Source organism: Rhinolophus sinicus, chromosome 16 (genome assembly GCF_057876585.1).
Source record: "Rhinolophus sinicus isolate RSI-liver-muscle chromosome 16, RSI-T2T, whole genome shotgun sequence".
In the NCBI taxonomy this organism is placed as follows: domain Eukaryota; kingdom Metazoa; phylum Chordata; class Mammalia; order Chiroptera; family Rhinolophidae; genus Rhinolophus; species Rhinolophus sinicus.
In genome coordinates, this window is record NC_142516.1 from 131,767,153 (window position 1) to 131,785,502 (window position 18,350).

General features: G+C 43.2%; 1 protein-coding gene across 2 annotated transcripts in view; it reads right to left on the minus strand.

Annotated features, from left to right (window-relative positions):
* Positions 1 to 17,234, minus strand: part of RAB11FIP1 (RAB11 family interacting protein 1) — a 29,936-nt gene extending 12,702 nt beyond the window's left edge. Inside the window, exons 1-3 of one of the 2 annotated variants that reach the window (XM_019748137.3) lie at positions 16,772 to 17,234; positions 1,813 to 2,255; positions 188 to 974 (exon numbers count right to left, since the gene is read on the minus strand). In XM_019748137.3, coding sequence (XP_019603696.3) covers positions 188 to 974; positions 1,813 to 2,255; positions 16,772 to 17,148 — 1,607 coding nt within the window. In that variant the 5' untranslated portion in view covers positions 17,149 to 17,234. The remainder of the gene's footprint in view (positions 1 to 187; positions 975 to 1,812; positions 2,256 to 16,771) is intronic. The other variant, XM_019748138.3, reaches the window with a different exon arrangement.
* Between the last annotated feature and the right edge of the window lie 1,116 nt (positions 17,235 to 18,350).

An 18,350-nucleotide genomic window follows, 5' to 3' on the forward strand; every position in this document is an offset into this window, starting at 1 on the left:
AGTGCCAAAGAGCAAGGAGGAAAGATAACATCAGTCTCAAAGGGAAATGTGTGAAAAACTTCATAAATACAGCTCCTGCAGAGACCACACCCAAAACCTTGTATTCCCAACTTGCAACACTCAGTCTGCTACATACCATGGCACCCCCCTGGGGTCTGATTATCGCATGAGAAAGGCCAAGACTTACCGAGGTTTAACGGCTTTGGTCTGGGGAGCCCTTGCAGAGGGAACAGGAGGTGTTGGTTCAGGCTTGGGCTTTGGGTCAGCTTCTGGTTCTGTGATCTGCACTTCTTCAAAGAGGACCGAGGATTTACCTCGTCCAGAGACAACGGCTGTAGTATCCTTCTCAGATCTTTTCGCAAGGTCTTCCATAGACCCCTGCCCATCCTCGCTAAGCATGCCTTCCTTCTCCTTCCCTGGGATGACAGCAGAGCTTTCGCCTTCACTGCCCTTCGCCACATCCTTCTTTCCTGTCACCAGAGAAAGCAAAGAGGACTTCTTGTTTTCGTGCTTCTTGCTCTCTTTGGTTTCTTTCACAGCCTCCAATTTCACTGGAGCTGTGTTTTCCCTAATGTCCCCACTGACTGGTGGCCAGGAGGGCGGCAGAGACATGGATTTTGCAGAGTTCTTTGTGGAAGACTCAGAGAGCTGCCTGTCAGAAGACACTGCACCGCCTTCCCCAGGCTCCTTCCAAGACCGAGGAGTCAGGTTTTCTGTAGATGAGAATAAATGCTTCTTCCTGAAGCCCTGGGGGGACGGCGAAGAAGAAGGGGTGCTGTCCTTGGTCTCACTCTTGCCTTCTGGCTGCTCCATGTAAACATGGTTCCCGTTGATACAGACATTAGAGCGGGAAAGGGAGTCATTCTTAGACCGAAGGCCACCAAGAAAGGAGAGACCTTCCTTCTTGGGAAGGCTGAAGTTGATCTGGTTCTGCTGCTTAGGATCTGCACTTACTGTTCTCTTGTGAGACATGACTATGGGAAGAAAGACAAAGAAAGGGGAACAAGAAGTTAAATGAGTGGTTCACAACTGGAGGGAGTTGGTATTTTTCCTGTTTGAATACATTTTTGATTGTCACATCTGGGTGGGGGCGTGCTACTGGTATCTAGCAGGCAGAGACCAGGGATGCTCCTAAAGGTCACACAACGCATGGGACAGCCCCTCACAACAAAAAATTATCTGGCCCTAACTAGGAGTAGTGCTAAGGTTGAGAAACCCTTCATTTAACCAGCGAAAAGGGCAGCACTCTTGGTAGAGTAGCAGACTCTGGCCACCAGTGGAGATTTGGTCATTGAAGTTGAAGTTCAAAATACACTGCTAATTCAGAGTTCAAGGGACTGGATTCCTCAGCTTTCAGTAGGGAGGTAGCCCATGTGATTTATATCCATCATTAGGAGTTCAATAAATACCTGATGAATTAATAAAATATCAGAATTACAGCAAGGTTTCATGGTTTTACCCTTAATTAAAAACCCCTGGATGTACTCATTCTGTTAGCTCCAGAAGCTTGTAGGAACATACATCAGTTAGAAAGCCAGACATTTTGGAAAAGGAATTTACATATTCTTAGAAATCTGAGGGCTTAGAAATAGAGAAAGCTTCCTAACCAAAAAATCCATCATCATCACCACCATTACCACCACCATCACCACGGCCGCCAGCACCACCACCATCATCATTTTAGTAATTGAGAAGCTGAATTAAAGTATTTCTCTTAAGATTTGTTTTTTGTCTTTGTTTTTTCTCTCTCAAAGCAAAGTAACTTAAGGTGAGGGAGAGAGGCCAAGTAAGAAAGAGGAGGAGGAAACTCACTGTCGAAGGCAGAGGAGGATTCATCCTCGTTCTCATCATCCTCCCACCGTGACGGAAAGTCTCCAGGACGAAGCAGAACTTTGTCTGACTTTGAAGTCGGCAGGACAGACATGGATTGGGAAAGTGGTGTTTTCTGCAAATTAGACTTGGAAAACAAGGTCTTAAGCTTTGACTTCTTTTTCTTGTCTTTTGAAGAAGATTCATCATCACTGTCAGCTGAGGGTGTCGTGCTGGGGACAATGGCTGAAGCAGTATCTGATGCACTGTCCTTATGCTTCCCCTTGATCTTGTCCTTCAGCTTCCCAAATGGATTCCTAGATTTGTCTTTCACGGAAAGGTCAAACATGCTAGCAGTCATGTTGTTTCTCATAAATTGAATGTCAACCTCAATTTCTCCTCGCTCTTTATCCTTCTTTCCTGGTTTGGATTTCAAGGTGTACCACCTACAAGGAGAAAGGCTGAGTGGTTACCTTTGAACTGAAGAGCCTAAAACAATGTTCACAACCCCCACTAACTGGCCTCTCCGCTCTGCTATTACCAACTTCTTAGACAAACATATTCTTATGTTCTCTTCTTTGGGGAGTGGAGGGTCATGTGGGGGATAAGGGCAGAACTTGTAGTTGTGTTTTTGAGAAGACACCCACTAGGCAAAGAGGATCTGATTTTGTACTTAGTGTATCGTCACCTAAAATCTTGGTTCAATGAAGAGCTATTTCTAAAAATAAAATAAATAAAATACACATTCCATCAAATCATTTCCTATGACTGGTATTTTCCTTCAATAGAGTAAAAATGCAAAGATCATACACAAATAGTTAAGAAGGCAGAATGCAAATTTACAAGTAAATCTCAGAGAAAAGCAAGAATTTGTAGAATAGTATCTGCCAGGGAGTAATGGAAAAATATAAAACAGAGTAAAAACATACATACATATTTTTTAAAGAGTGCAATAAATCAGTCACAAAGTGACAAGTATTATATGATTCCACTTATATGAGGTCCTAGAGTAGTCAAATTCATAGAGACAGAAAGGAGAATGGTGGTTGCCAAGAGCTGGCGGAAGAAGCAATGAATGGGGTGTTAGTATTTAATGGGTACAGAGTTTCAGTTGGGGAAAATAAAAAAGTTTTGGAAATGGATGGTGGTGATGGTTGCACAACAATATGAATGTACTTAATGCCACAGAACTATACACTTAAAAATGGTTAAGGTAGTAAATTTTGTTATATATTACAATTGTTTACCACAATTAAAAAAAAAAAAGACAGAAACGGAAAGCAGGCATTCTTCCCTAGCTTAATCATCAGAAAGAGGAATATTTCAAACACTATTGAAAGTATTTCACTTGGTCATTTGCAAATTACTTCAAGATATGGCAAGTGATATTATAGCAGTCCAACTCCATTGAAAGACAAACTTCAGAAAAAGGAAATCTCTCCTTGGAATTTCCTAGCTGGTGAACTGAAAGAATGTGAGCCCGATTAATAGCATGACCACTACAGAACAAACAGCTCCAAAGACATGGTCATCTGACAGCCAGCCCCACAAAACTGACAAACCCACATTCTAATGTTCTTTTTAGTGACCTATTTAAGAGCTGAGGGCCATGGGCTTTAAAGGAAATGATGGTTTTGCCCACATACTCACAATTTCCTCTTTCACTTTCAGCCTGCCTTGCTCACAGGTCAGACCACTGCCCCCACTATTTTAGCTCATTCTACACTTAACGGAAAGGAGCGGAGGGAAGTAGAAACCTAACACTTAAATAGCACCTACAGCATAACTGGCACTATAGACACTTAGAAACATCCTCATTTAAGTCTCACAAGAATGACATTGCTTTATTTCAAAATGGGATGTTATACCCATTTTACAGATAAAGAAGTTGAGTCTCACAAGTGAGGTAATTGGTACAGGTCTTACAACTATTAAGAGGCATAGCTGGATTCTGAATCAGCTCTGCATTTCTCCAGAGTTCCCACTGTGTCTCTTACACCAAGATTTTTACTTTGGGCCCCCTCCTAACTCATCTTTGATGGGCCACCTTTTGTAACACACAGAGAGGAGGGTTTAGATTTAAATTCTTTCTGGGGAAAAGTTAAGCTTCTAATTTAAATGTCCTAAGATGAAAGAAAGGGGAAAACCCTACCATAGCTTGCCATCAGTCATAAATCATAGGATTTCATAAAGTCCAATGTACAAAGTCATCAAGAATAACTTAAACTGCATTATCAAAAAACAGCCAGGATCTGAGAAAATATGTGAGCTCTGATTTTGGACCTTGAGGAGAAAGCTTTTATGGTTTTAACCACAATCCACAGCAGGAGAGGGAGGGGAGATGGCAAGGTCCTTAAAGACAATCCTGCCCCAGCCAGCCTAGTGTCTTTCCCAGGACCTCGCTTGGAATACTTTGCATATTTGTCACTTAAATGTTGAGAGGATTATTTGTATTTTTCTCTTCTGAGAGTCATGTGCTAAATGGTAGCCTTGGTGACAAAGAGTGGTTAGCTTTTGTAAATATCAATTGTGTGCACCTGAAAAGGGGAAGTTGCTGAAAGCTGAATGCGGAGGCTCAGATGACAACACCAGCCGACTGCTTCACCACTCCACCCTGGGGAGGAGAGTCCGTCAGGGCCTTCTCCCAGTTCTTCCACACAGCCTCTCCTGTTAGCCCTCCCAGGGGATTCGAAGACAGTACACACCTTCAAAGAATGCCTCTCGACTGTTCCTGGGACCAGGCCCACCTTTCCAAAAATATGAGTGCCAAAGTCTGTTTATTTTGAGCGAAGCTACCATCACTCTAGAATCCTCCCTGAGGGCCTATTATTTCCTGATGCACAGGTTCAACCCCCAGGTGCTAAAATAGGATTTGTTTTGGAAACTTCCAACACCACTAGGAGGTGTGAACACACACTTCACCAACTAGTCATGTGGCTTATTTTGACAAGCAAACCTAAAACCAAACACCAGGTGGTCAAGAAGAGCCACAAGCCTCTTCTTCCATCCAAGTACTAACCAGGCCCGACCCTGCTTAGCTTCCGAGATCAGACGAGATCGGGCGCGTTCAGGGTGGTATGGCCGTAGACCACAAGCCTCTTCTTAAGGATGAGAAAGGCAGACTGGATCACAGGCAGGTAAGCATCCCATGCAAATGTTCAGAATTTTTAAAAATCTGTGCTGGGTATTAAAGCTACAAAGGAAGACAGGAATTGTTTCTTCTACTATCAATATTATCCTTATCAATATTCAAACAGTTTAAGCAAGGGATATTTGACACAAGCATAATATGATAACAAGAGTAAAAGCCACAATCCATAAATGTCTCACCCTAAGAAATCCCAAACCAGAACATGGTTGTGGGTTTTAACATTTAAGCGTCAATTCAGTTTTTCAGTGTTTCTGTCCATGTGCTTTTTAGTTCACTTAATTCCAATACCTCACGGAAGTAGTTCATAAATAATAAAGCCCCGGCATGGCCACACAGCATGTGATGTCAGTAGGGTGTGTTCTAGCATTACCTTTCACATAGGCCCAGGAAGCTTGCATTATCTCAGAAATCAGGGCTGGGTTCATTTTCCTAGTCCAAAGGGCAGAGAACAGAAAGAAAGCCATAATCCCAATGTAGTAAGTTTATTTTTAAGCCTATTTCTGGAATAACCCTGCAACCTATCAAAAAAAAAATATATATATACATATATATACATATATATACATATATATCAAATGATCCCTTCTATAAGCAAAGACTTATTTTACTTATAATTAAAATTCAGTTAAAAAATTACAAGAATTTCTGAATACATAAAAAGTGACAAGAAACTTATATAAAATATACTTTTAGGTAACAACAGGCATGGGGTAAAAATTTAAATCATACAAAATGGAACAGAATGAAAACTTCATCCTTCTTATGGCTCCATACTCCTCAGGTAAGTGATGGTCTTGGGCATATACAGCAAAAATGCGTAGTACCCAAAAAGGCTGCCCTCCTGTTTGGGGGGATTTGGGGTTTGGGATTTTTTGGTTAAACAGAAGACAGTAGCTGAAAACACAGAAAATTTCATTTAAGTCGTCTACACTTTCAAAAAGATGTGTTATAACACCAGTAGGGAATGTAAAAAAGAATGAACTCTGCAGGAAGGAAAAGAGGCTGCAGGACACAGGATCTGACCCCGCCCCGCCCCAGTGGCCGGGTTGGGGAGCTACTGCCTGGGTCTGCATTGTAAAATCTCCTGGGCTTTGAAACAGTCATTTTGAGGACAGCTAAAACCATCCAACCATGCCCAATTCTCAGGGCTGATTTGCTTCAGAACGTACAGTTTCTCAAACACATGAAAAGCTGGTCCCAGGGGGCGTTCTTTCCACTGGAATGTGGCAGGGTGAGGGCAGTGTGGCTCCTGCTCTTAGGAAATGAGAAGTGCAGACACTCAGGATTACAGTTGTAAAGGGCTGACTGGTATGTCTCAAAAATAATCTTTCTGCAGCTGATGCAAACATGTTTTCCTTTTAAAACATTCCTGAGGGCAGACACGTACAGAGAAGTGATGGCTTCAAGGATTTGGTTCAAATACTTTTACGTGCCAGGCACTGGAAACACAAAATGAAGCCAGATTTGCCCTAAAAAGCTTACCTTCCAGTGGGATAGAGAGTGGGCTTACAAACATCATCACAAAGTGTTTGCGACATTGGAACAACTGCTGCCTTTTCTTTCTAACTTTGAAGCATGAGAAAATAATTAGGCATGAAAAGAAACTCCTGCTCAAGTTAGGGTCACCACAAATGAGGACTCTCTCGCACAAACGTGGTTCTCAGCTAATTTAAATCCCAGCTGAGAACCACCTACTTAAGGGATCCAGAAAAAGGAATTAACATTGTGTCCTTGTATTGGATAGAGAAAGACCACAGCTCTACCAGTTACTTCAACATTTTAATGTGTTAGTGTTAAGTTCAAGGGAGCCTTGTCTATAGACTCGAGGGTCAGTGGTGGGCTGCCTGTTTCCTTTCCCTGCAAAATCTCAACCACGACTTACAGCATGACTCATCACCTAAGTCATCACGTAAACCAAGCATCGTGACACAGAGGATTAGGGCCCCAGGTGAGGAAAGAAGCAGGAAGAGTAGAACAGCACCTGATGTGGTGTCTGAGACTGAGGACGCACTGATCTTAGATGAAGAAATTTTTAAAAGCAGTTCGTTGGTTAATTGTCTTCCCCAGGGAATAAAAATAAGGCTGAAAGTCTTGTAGAGTTAACAGTTGAGAACATCTAAAAGGTTTCTGAAAAGAAGTGATCGCATGTGGGTAAAAATGTCCAGACTCTTCTCTTAGTAGCCTAGAAGCAATGCACAGCAAACAGGGACAGAAATGTTAATAACCTATAAAACATTTGTGGTGTGTACACTGCAGAAGCTAAGCAGTTTAACCAGTTTTGTTGTTGACCAAGGTGGTTAGCCATCATTACCTAACTCTGAATACAGAATTCCCAATCAGCCAACCTCACCTTCCTAGGTTGACCTTCCCCGCTGCCCACTGTCAACTGCTTGGAAGAACTTGTAGTAAATCATGAGTGGCAAATGGATCATTTTTGACCCAAATCCCTAAAACAGCCATTCTAATGGCACCAAAAGGCTGTCTGTAGCACCAAACTCAATCCTAAAAGCTTATAAATGACATGGTAAAGAAGAGAGAATATAAAAAATGGGTTGAAAATGCTTTCGTTCCTTTCCACATTATTTGCTGTACAGAAATTCTCTTAGGAAATAATCAATACAGGTTATAGAAAAATTTTTAAATATATATTTTTAAAATTGACTCACTCATGCTAATCTATTACTTTTTTTTTTTTTTTTAAGATTTTATTGGGGAAGGGGAACAGTGTGTATTTCCAGGATTTTATTGGGGAACTGTGTGTTTTTCCCAGGGTCCATCAGCTCCAAGTCAAGTCGCCGTCCTTCAATCTTAGTTGTGGAGGGAGCAGCTCAGCTCCAAGTCCAGTCGCCATTTTCAATCTTAGTTGCAGAGGGCGCAGCCCACCATCCCATGCGGGAATTGAACCCGGCAATCCTGTTGTTGAGAGCTTGTACTCTAACCAACTGAGCCATCGGCCACCCCTGACTATCACTTTTTTATGTATTTTCTTGAAGTCTTTTTCCTGTATATTTTAACAAGCACTAGCTGAGAGACTTTAGGCAAGTTACATAACCTCTCTGTGGCTCAGTCTCCTGCTCTGAAACAGGGTTAAAAGCATCTACTTCATAAGAATGTTATGAAGATTAAATGGCTTAATATATGTGAAGTGCTTAGAACAGTGCCTGGTGTTAATAAGCATTCGATAAGTGTTAGCTATAATTATTACTTAGTTGTAACCAGAGTACACAGGCAATTGTATTCATAGCATATTACACACCACTGTCTTATAGTCTCCATACTCATCAATTCTAATGACTGTATGATAGTCTGTCAAATACATATATACCAGCTTACCCATTCAGAGGGTTCTCAAAAGGGAATCTAAGATACCAACCAATCTGACTGATTGTATTCTTAGGTGTCCAAACTTATCCATCAAATACAAATAACAATGATTTGTGTTAGAAGGGAGTAGGAAAAGACTCAATGACAAAATTGGTTTGTACTACATACATAATTTCCAAAATTATAAAGTACATAAGAATTTTTAAAATATCATGATTGGTGTATATTTTCTGGTGTATATTGAGAGATTTAATGATCCTCAGCTAGAACTCTTCAGGGTTTCTACATAGGCAGGAGAGACAAGAAACAGAGGGCTTCCAAACTATTTCAGAGAGATGCCAAGATTACATAATTGACTGAAGTATAAGGATCAAGACATGTTTTCTAAGTTGAAAGCAATACTAAAACTCCTTCTAGGTAAAGACTAAAAAGGAAATAGTGAAGCAAGGGTCTTTATGACTTTGATTAAATTTAGTTTTAAATTCTAGCTGTAGAAATATTTCTCTCTTTCTATATACATATATATATATACATATTAATACATATGTGGATACACACACACACACACACACACACACACACACACCTCAGAAACATAGCCTTTCATCCACATAATCAGCAACCCCCGAGGCAGCAGAGGACAGTAGCCGGACCTGACTAATGGTCACAGGGTCTGGACCTCTCTCAGGCTAAAGATAACATCTTGACCTAAGTTAGGTATCAGCTCCTGAGAACTAAGGTGGAACAACCCCCTGGCTACTTTCCTATGAGACTGGACAGTGGGACTCTGGAAAATACCCCAGAACTGTTCTCAAGACCTGAAGAAATGATTCATTACCCTTACCTTAGTTCCGACCAATCAGCTCCCAACACGACCCGGAACCCCTAACTCAAGGTGTTTTGTGATTTCTCCCTATATAATCTGTAATCTGCATGCCATCGGGGAATTCGGGCTTTTGAGCATTAGCTCTTTTGGATGGTACCATTCATCAATAAAATAGCCAGTATTTCTCAACTGCAATTCTTGTTGCTTAGTGTTTGGCTCTGCCAGCACCGAGTGGATGAACTCTTTCTGTTCTATAACAATAGCAAGCATCAGTATTTCAAGATTCTCTAAGAATTAGAAAAATTAACCACGTCAGTCCACATCTGCAATCATTTACTGACCAATTTTTTAACTTGATCATATCTCAGAAAGCCACAAACGTTAATATTCTACCATCAGATCAGGTATCTCCTCTCCTACGCACATGTAAATGCTACTGCTGTATTTATTTTATTTGGTCTGCCAAAGGATAGTCTCATGGCAACCTCGGGGTCCTTTATCATTCATGCAGAGACTATAAGGATGGAAAAAGAAAATGCTATGGTTTGGTTCACCAACTCTTTTTTTTCCAATTATATTTGACATTCAATATTATTTTATATTAGTTTCATGTGAACAGCACAGTGGTTACATATTTATATAACTTACGAAGTGATCCCCCCAACTAGTCTAGTACCCACCTGGCAGTTATTACATTATTGACTATATTCCCTATGCTGTATTTTACATCCCCATGACTATTTTGTTAACTACCAATTTGTACTTCTTAATCCCTCACCATTTGGTTCACCATCTCTTGACCAGGACAAAAGAAGACAAACTTTAGCATGACAGACATCAAAGAATATGTAGCCCATTCTCCACCCCACAGACTCACACACTCTTCTCTATGAGGGTTTCTGGCAAGGAAGCGGAGTATCTATGATTTATCTTATAATCAAGTTAAGTCCCAAAAAGAAGAAGAAGGAAAAAAAAAACAACAACCCCACACCAAGAACATTTTAAAATCCTGTTTTAACAACAAATGATTCGTACAACTGAAAAGTTCCATTGGTACAAAGGGAAAATCCCACAGGACTGGTGCTGCAGGAGGCGACACCCTTGAAGAAATATCCCAAGACCCAGCCTGCTGCTGGGGCTCAGCACACAGGCCATCCATTCTTCATGATCACAAGAGGCCTTTTCAGACCAGGCTTTCTGGAAGCCTTAATTGTCCTACCTAGGCTGGCCATGTCGTTTTTAATAAAAGAGTACTTATTTAAAAAGTGAAGTGTGCAGCAGCCACACCTCTAGAAGCGTTTTTCTGGGATTTCTTATAAATGCCTTCCCTCTACTCCATTCAGGGACCAACATTCAGGAAAAGACACTTAATTACCACTGCCTTTTTTCTCTCCACAGGCACATTCCTAAATGTGTCCCTCAGGGACACCCTGGAAACTAAAGTCGGTGATTTTTCTCTAACAGATTATCTACAGACTTCTCCCTGCAGGAAAGGAATTTCTTGTCTCATTAGCGACTAAAAGTGGCTCCTTTGCCAAAGGCATCATTAGCTACCAAGCTGCAGAAGGCAACCTGCTTCTTCAGTGTACAAAAAGGGCACGAGAGAGCAAGCCTACCCCAAACTGGGAAACCGAAAAAGCAGAGCTTTGACTTCAGACTTTGGACACCCCTAGTCTTTAATCCACTGGGCTAAATGTAAGATTAAACAGTTCTCCGCGTCCACACAGGCGAACGACCGCCTGCCCTGTGCCTAAGGGACTGCAAGCACTCACTAACTCAGAGATGCTTATGAGGCCTGCGATGGGTCACACAGCAAAGACAAGACCAAAGTGGTCCCTGGCCAGGGGAGAAGCAGGCAAAAGACAGGCTTGGTCTCCTGCTGAGCCAGCTGGGCCATGAGATCTGACCCAGGACACGTTAAGGTGAGTAGAACCCACTCGCCAAGTTTTTTCCAAGACAAATGATCTTGGCAGCAGACTGGTTTTCTTCAGAAGCCACTACAAGGGTCTGGCTATTGATTTTGGAATTCAAAGGCCTAAAATTTAGAGACCTACACCAGACCAAAGGCCACCCACAGAATTGTTCTGAGGTGAAGATAAGGCCTAAAATGGCCTCCTAGCACTCTCTCTATCTGGGCTAGGGCTTCCTAATTGTTCTGGAGATAAGCCAAAACCAGCCACCCTCCAGAAAGTATAGGGCGAGAAATGTAGTTTTCTAGGATGGATGGCAATTAAATATTCCCCTATAGTGTTTTAATAGATACCTAAGATTATTTTTATAGGGTAGGACGAGTGAGATCAGCAAATATATGTTGGAACTGACTGCATTTTAATCTGCACATGCAATGCGTTTAATGTAATTATAACATTTTTTAGTTAATAACTACAATTAAAATGACATATCAGATACTATTTATAAAATCCTCCCACTTATGGTAGTTATAGAAATATAATTGAAGTCTTTGTATCCAAAAGGAAGTTTAAGCAAAAGGAAAAAAGCACAGGACTCTTGTACACTTATCTTTCTTAATGTGAAAAACATTTAAATGGTTGGCTTACTGGCCTCCAGAATTTTATTTTTCATTCGTGGGTTTATTTTTCCTAATTTTATGTACTATTTTTCCTTTTCTTAGTCCTATATTCCTTGAAGCAGCTGTGTTGGAGCACACCAGTGAGACTACGTCAGCTACGCTATTACAAAACAAAGACTCAGCCTGTATTAAAACTGTAAATACTTGAAGACACACATACACACCCTGGTCTCAATGGTGTTTCCTACTAATTCACTCTAACAGCAGACTCAACTCAAAGGTGTCACTGCCCAAAACTGTCTTTGTAATGGTGACCTCACTCTAGTATCATAGTGACTGTTGGGGAAAGAAAACAGCCACCACTTCCTGGTTCATTTTCAACAGCAAGCTCTCCTTATTTTATTTGTTCATTCGTATCACTTCCTCTCATTCACTCCCGCCCACATTCAATCTATCACAAATCAGGCCAATTGAGATTCCAAAATATGTCTGAAATCCACCCACCTCTGTCCATCTCCACGGCCACCACCATAGTCTAAGCCACCACTACTGGCCACCTGGATTACTACAATGACCTCCCATTTTGTCTGTTTCCAGGCTAGGCCTCTTCAGATTCATTCTCTGCCCAATAGCCACAGTGATTTTTAACAAAGTAGATCACATCACCCCTGCTCTTAATACTCAGTGGCTTCCCCCATTGCTCTTAAATAAAGCCCTGCCTTCTTCTTCAGCCTCTCAAGCTTCCTAGGTTCCTGCCTCAAGGCCTTTGTACAGATTGCCCCCTTACAAGGCCCCCTTCCTTCACTTTTCACTAGAAAAATTCCTCTCTATTCTTCAGGTCTCTGCTGCTATCTGCAGTCTCCTTTTTTTTTTTTTTTTTTTAAAGATTCCACTGGGGAAGGGGAACAGGACTTTATTGGGGAACAGAGTATACTTCTGGGACTTTTTTCAAGTCAAGTTGTTGTTCTTTCAATCTTAGTTGTGGAGGGCACAGCTCAGCTCCAGGGCCATTTGCCGTTGTTAGTTGCAGGGGAAACAGCCCACCATTGCTTGTGGGAGTCAAGGAATCGAACTGGCAACCTTGTGGCTGAGAGCCCACGCTCCAACCTTGTGGTTGGAGAGCCCACGCTCCAACCAACTGAGCCATCCAGCACTGGCCCAGGTGGGAATCGAACCAGCAACCTTGGGCATCAGGAGCACGGAGCTCCAACCACCTGAGCCACCGGGCCGGCCCCAGTCTCCTTCTTTAAAACATGTGCTTTCTGCTCTTTTCTCTTATGATACCCTGTTCTCTTCCTCCACAGTACTTATCACCATACGTGATTATTTATTTATGTGTTCTTTTGTTTAATGTTTAGTATCTTCCCTGACAAGGCTCTGAGCTTCCTGAAAGCAGAGATCATGTCTGTTTTGGTCACCAATATTTACAATGTATACCCAGTACCTGGCACACAGTAGGTATTAAAAACTATTTATGAAAACTATGGATGAACTTTAAAGACAAGGAAAAAAAAAACCTCAGAACTTTCCCCATGCTAATTGAATGTCTTACAAATGAAATCATAATCAAATAATAGCATTAAAAACACAAAGGAACATCTTTCACAGTATCAAAACAATGAGTTAAGGTAAGTAACTTCCCCCTTCTTGGTCATTTCATTCTATTGCCATAAGCAGGTTATGGTTTATTCCAGAACAGACAGAGAATTGTCTTGGGCATTGAGCTATCAGTTTCCTACAATGGAGTGGGAGGGGACGGTGGCAGGGTGAGAGGCGGGAGGGTTTCCAGTAAGGCCCAATATTATCTTTAAGGGGAATCCCACGAAAGGAAAAACTTAACCAGTGACAACATCGCTCAAATTTTCCAGTCTGTTACGAAAAACCTAAGTGTGCTTAGGAAACCTAAAGGTATGAGCACAACCTAAGGCATTTATTTCCCTGCATCCACCTGTCCCAGAAAAACAACTCTCTACCGCTTATTTTTTTTTAATAACCCACATTTTCTTTGTCAACTTATTACAGCATCTTATTACACTTACAGTTCTTCAAAATAGCTAACCTTTATTAATATCAAAGATTTTTTTCATATACAACCAAATTCCCTCTTAAATCTTAAAGAGATATAAGAAAGTGACTATCACACTCTCTTCGTATCGGAAAGACTATTAAAGTGTTAAGTTTTATGAATATTTAATTACACAATGGCCTTCCAGTCACCAGCCTGAATAAATATTTCTTTTAACCTGTCTTCAACAGGTAATTTCCCCAAATGTTGCTCTTAGTATCCTAAAAAGGTTTTCTTTATGTCAATGTAGGACCCCAAACTACATGAGATTATAGAGTTGAGCAGGGAATCCATGTTAGTCACCTGATTCTACCCCTCAGTTTCATATCTGTTTTATGACCATGAGACTTAACTGATTTCCATTTAACCAAGGCCCAAGTGAGACCCCAAGTCTTTAACAGGTAAGTATAAGTGCAAAACCAATTCATTTCTATTTCTTCCTAATTAAAGGGGCTGTGCACTCTTCCCTATTAAATGTATGCTATCTATATGTCAGCCTCTGTTTGATGTTTCAAAGATGTGTGTCATCACACTAAATTTGAGGTCTGCAAAATCTGAGTCATTATAAAAAGCTTATTCTCTTGACTCCAAATATATGGTGGATGGGAGCTTATCAAGAAAACAAATACAAATATTAGTACAGTTAGCTCTTTATGCCTTGAGTTTTAGCTTCTGGACCCATGACAAAAGTCATACTCTATAGCAGCAATCTTCTTTGCACATACACACAAACCTAAAGACCAAGATTTGAGCTTTTGTTTTGTTTCTGGTTTTTAATATCTAAAGTGGAGTCAAACCATTAATAACTGGTTCAAATAACTTTCCTAGCCCAACCAATTTCATTCTGTTAAAGTTCCGTCTCTCAGTATATATTGCATTCTCCAAATCTCAGCTGTCTTGAGCACCCAAGTGAGGTACCCAGGCATCAGACAGGCTTAGTTTAACTGGGTTCCCCCCAGCACCTTGGAAAGTCCCAAGAAGTGATAGATGGAAAGCATGCAGTTTCACCTACTGCTAGAGGAGCAAAGAAGCCTTCCATTGCAGTTTATAAAAAAAATCCGTCAACTAAGCACCATTTTCCTACAAGCTGATACTGTGACTAAGTGGTAATCAGCTCAAATAATAGAGACAAGAGTAACCATCTAGGTTTAGGATTACACTGGAGAGGATGAGAAAATGAAGATGAAGACTAAACCCTTCCTGAAATAGGGAGGTTTTCTTTCCTCACAAAGCAGTAACAGAACCTTTTGCATCTATACACGGGTTCCATTAATCCAGGAACCCAGAAAGAGCTTACAAACATCAATTAAGTCAGGCAACAAGCTCCATTTATAAATAGGGAAACTTGGGTGTTCAGAGACCAAGCAGCCAGAAGCCCATCAATGAGTCAGGACCAGAGTGGCCACCAGACCCAGGAATCTAGAGTCCCCATCTCTGGCAGGGAGATGTGGTCTTTCAAGAAAATAAAACGTTCCTATAAGAAACAGATGGCAGAGACAGATGATAATATCCACACATCTTGGTCTGGAACCAGACAAAGGACTGCCAACAGTGCCCAATTAAAGCTGGAAAGGAAGCCAACCCAAGGCCCCAAATAGCATTTAATCAAATGGAAAATTAGCATTGCTTCAGCCCCTCCTTAGCAAAGACACTGCTCACCTTATGGTTTGTAAGTTGATGCCATGAAGATACCCCATCAATCCTCACCTCAAGGCTCTCTATTTTTATCTGATTTGAGTTCAGAAATGCCCATTCACCTTTGGCCAGATAAGCGAATCAGGTATTACATTTGCAAGCATGCATGCTGAAACTGGACCTACCTTACAGAAAAGGGAGTCTGGTAACTTCATACCCTCTGGTTTTTCCTGTCTCCTTCACAAGGGAAAGTTAAAATACTGTTTATATCTAAAACACACAATGTGAATCAGTGTGCTTCATAAACTGTAGGGGTAGGTGGTCGTATGATTGGCTTGTATATTTAAGGTCCAGCAAAGCAACCAATTAAGCTACCTGAGGCTAGCTTTTGGTATTCTAGATGAGCATAATCGAATGTTCCATAATCAAATGCTCCATTCCAAACACCTGTGAAAGAGAACCACTAACACCCTGGAGTGAAATGGGTTTTGCCCAGCTTTCCTGCAGATATGGTAACACAGAACTTTTGACTGGGAGCTACAGGTGAGCACCTATCTGTAGGTAGTAGGACCAGAGAGAACTTGACAAACTCCAAAGAAAAACAATGCCTACTTCCCAGGTCCACTTGGCCAAGGGCAGACCCTGGCTCCAGCCATCTCTGGGAAATCCTTACTAATTTGCGGCCCAGGGCAAACAGGGTTAATATTTTTCAGTCTGAAAGTTAAGACCAAGCTGTTCCAGCATTGTAGAAGATGGGGGAGGGGGAGCAAATTCTCTTCACCAACCCCTTAGGTGGTGGTGAGGTGGAGGTGAGAGATGGCCATCGCAGGACAATCTGCATTCCCCACTCCCCAGCCCCCATGTCCACCCACCCCACACTGTATTGTCCTTGCTCCTTCCCTGGCTGAGCCTCTAGGGCTAGGGAGTGTCAGAGTTTCACTCCACCATTGAATCCTCACTGCTCATTGGCCCAGTCAGTCTGAGCTTAGTGTCCAGTTCAGTGAAATACCCAGGCGGCTTTCCACATAAGCTAATGAGTGTATCAAATATACATACTACCCACACTAATAATAACAGGAATTCGTCTGCCCAGATGTATTTTCAAATCACCAAAAATTCGTTTAAGTGCTTACTAAGTTCCAGGCGCTGAGCGACGTCCTGAAGAATCAAAAACTCCCCAGGTACCCCCACTGCTTTCAGAGCCCACATACTGGGAGAGCTGGGGTGGGACAGCCGAAAGAGAAGTTGAAGCTAGGTGAGCACGCTACTACTGGTCCAGGGGACCCCTCTTTAAAAGCCTCTCTCCTCCCGTCCCCTTGGGTCACAGCAGCGCCGTGACTACAGCGCTCACTCTAAAAGGGTCTCACCGCCCAGGCCACCCCGCACTGCCCGCGCCTCCGCTCCGGGTCCTCTCCCCTGTCCCGCACTCACTGGGTCTTCCTGCGGCCCTGGTCCCGGTGCAGCTCTCGCAGGTCCACCTCCGCGCGGCCCAGGAACTTGTCGAGGCCAAGCAGCGCGCGGTGCAGCACGGTGAGCTGCAGGGTGGCAGCGGTGGCGGGTGCGGCCCCGGCGGACAGCAGAGGCGGCAGCTCGAAGGTGGCTTCCTCCCGCCACACCGGCGCACCCAGGCTGCGCTCGGACACCGAGGTGGCGTACTTCTCCTTGCCCACCTGGATCACGGCGTACGCATCACTCGTGCCCCCGGGGCCCTTGGCCCGCAGACCCCGTGCCTGCAGCACCGTCACCTGCACGTGTGTCGGGGACCACACGGCCCCAGGGCCACGGCCCCCCGAGGCCGCCAGGGACATGGTCACCACGCCGTGATCTGCTCCAAAGCGTAAAGAAGATCGCAGCAACTCGCGGCCTTTACGGCCCGCCCCGCCACCCAGGCCACTTTAAGGTTTCCGGCCACGCCCCCGCCAGGGCCCGCCTACCCTGGTACGGCCCCGCCCCCCCGCGCCTCTAGCCCCACCTGCGCGGGCCCGACCTCTGCCGCGCAAGCCCTGCAAGGCCCTCGGGCTGACGCGGCGAGTGCAGAGGCGGGGCTTAGCGAATTCTGGCTTCAGAGGTTGTAGGTGAGGGATCCCCAACTGCCACAGGTCAAACCATCCAATCGGAACTGTCTCAAGCACTGACTTGGGACTCAGACCTCATTTCCAGTCTGGCATTGCCCGCTGGCACGTGTGTGACTGCACAGATTACTTAACATCTTTTGGTCTCAGTTTCTTCATCTGTGAAATGAGATAACAATCACCTCCTGGAATTGCTATAAAAAATACTATAGCCTGGCATGTGATGATTTCTTAATAAACGGTAGCCATGAGGGTGATAATAACATGACCCCAAATTCACTGCTCTTTCTACTTTGGCCGCAGGGGTAATTACTCTGGAGGAAGGTGGGGTGGGGATGGTGCCAGGTGGGTGGCAAAGGAGGAGGATCATTTGAGGACCTGAAAAGGGGAAGGTAAAGTGGGGGGCAGGGCATGAGGTGATGTGGAGGTGTCCTATTTTGCCCTGCTTTCACCAAATAAGGTGAAGCTAACAGGCTAAGTTAGGGAAGGGGAAGAAAGAACACTGAAAACGCGATTGCCAAACCAGACGTCAGGAGCAGAGGCTCCGCCCAGCGCCAGTTCCCCATTTCTCTTGGCTGGACCCTCTTGGATTCCCCCTGCTCTTTATCTCTGGGCTCCAGTTAGTTACTTCTTTGTTCAAAATGTCCATTACATTGGCTTATTCCCTTCATTCCTAATTCCCTACTTTAAAGGAAAGGTCACTTTGAAGATTTTTAGGTTTTACTGTTAACAAAAGGCCCAGAGCAGAGAAGTGACTGATTCAAGTTCCCACAACAGAGGCAGGACTAGAACCCAGGTGTCCTGACTCCCATCCAGGGTTTATGCTGCGTCCCTTGTTTCTTCCAGATCCTCAGAACCCCAATGTTGAGATTGCTACTAGTTTCCCCCTGGTCTCTAGGCTCTCCTCCCTCCAGTCCACATGGCACATTGCTGTGCTA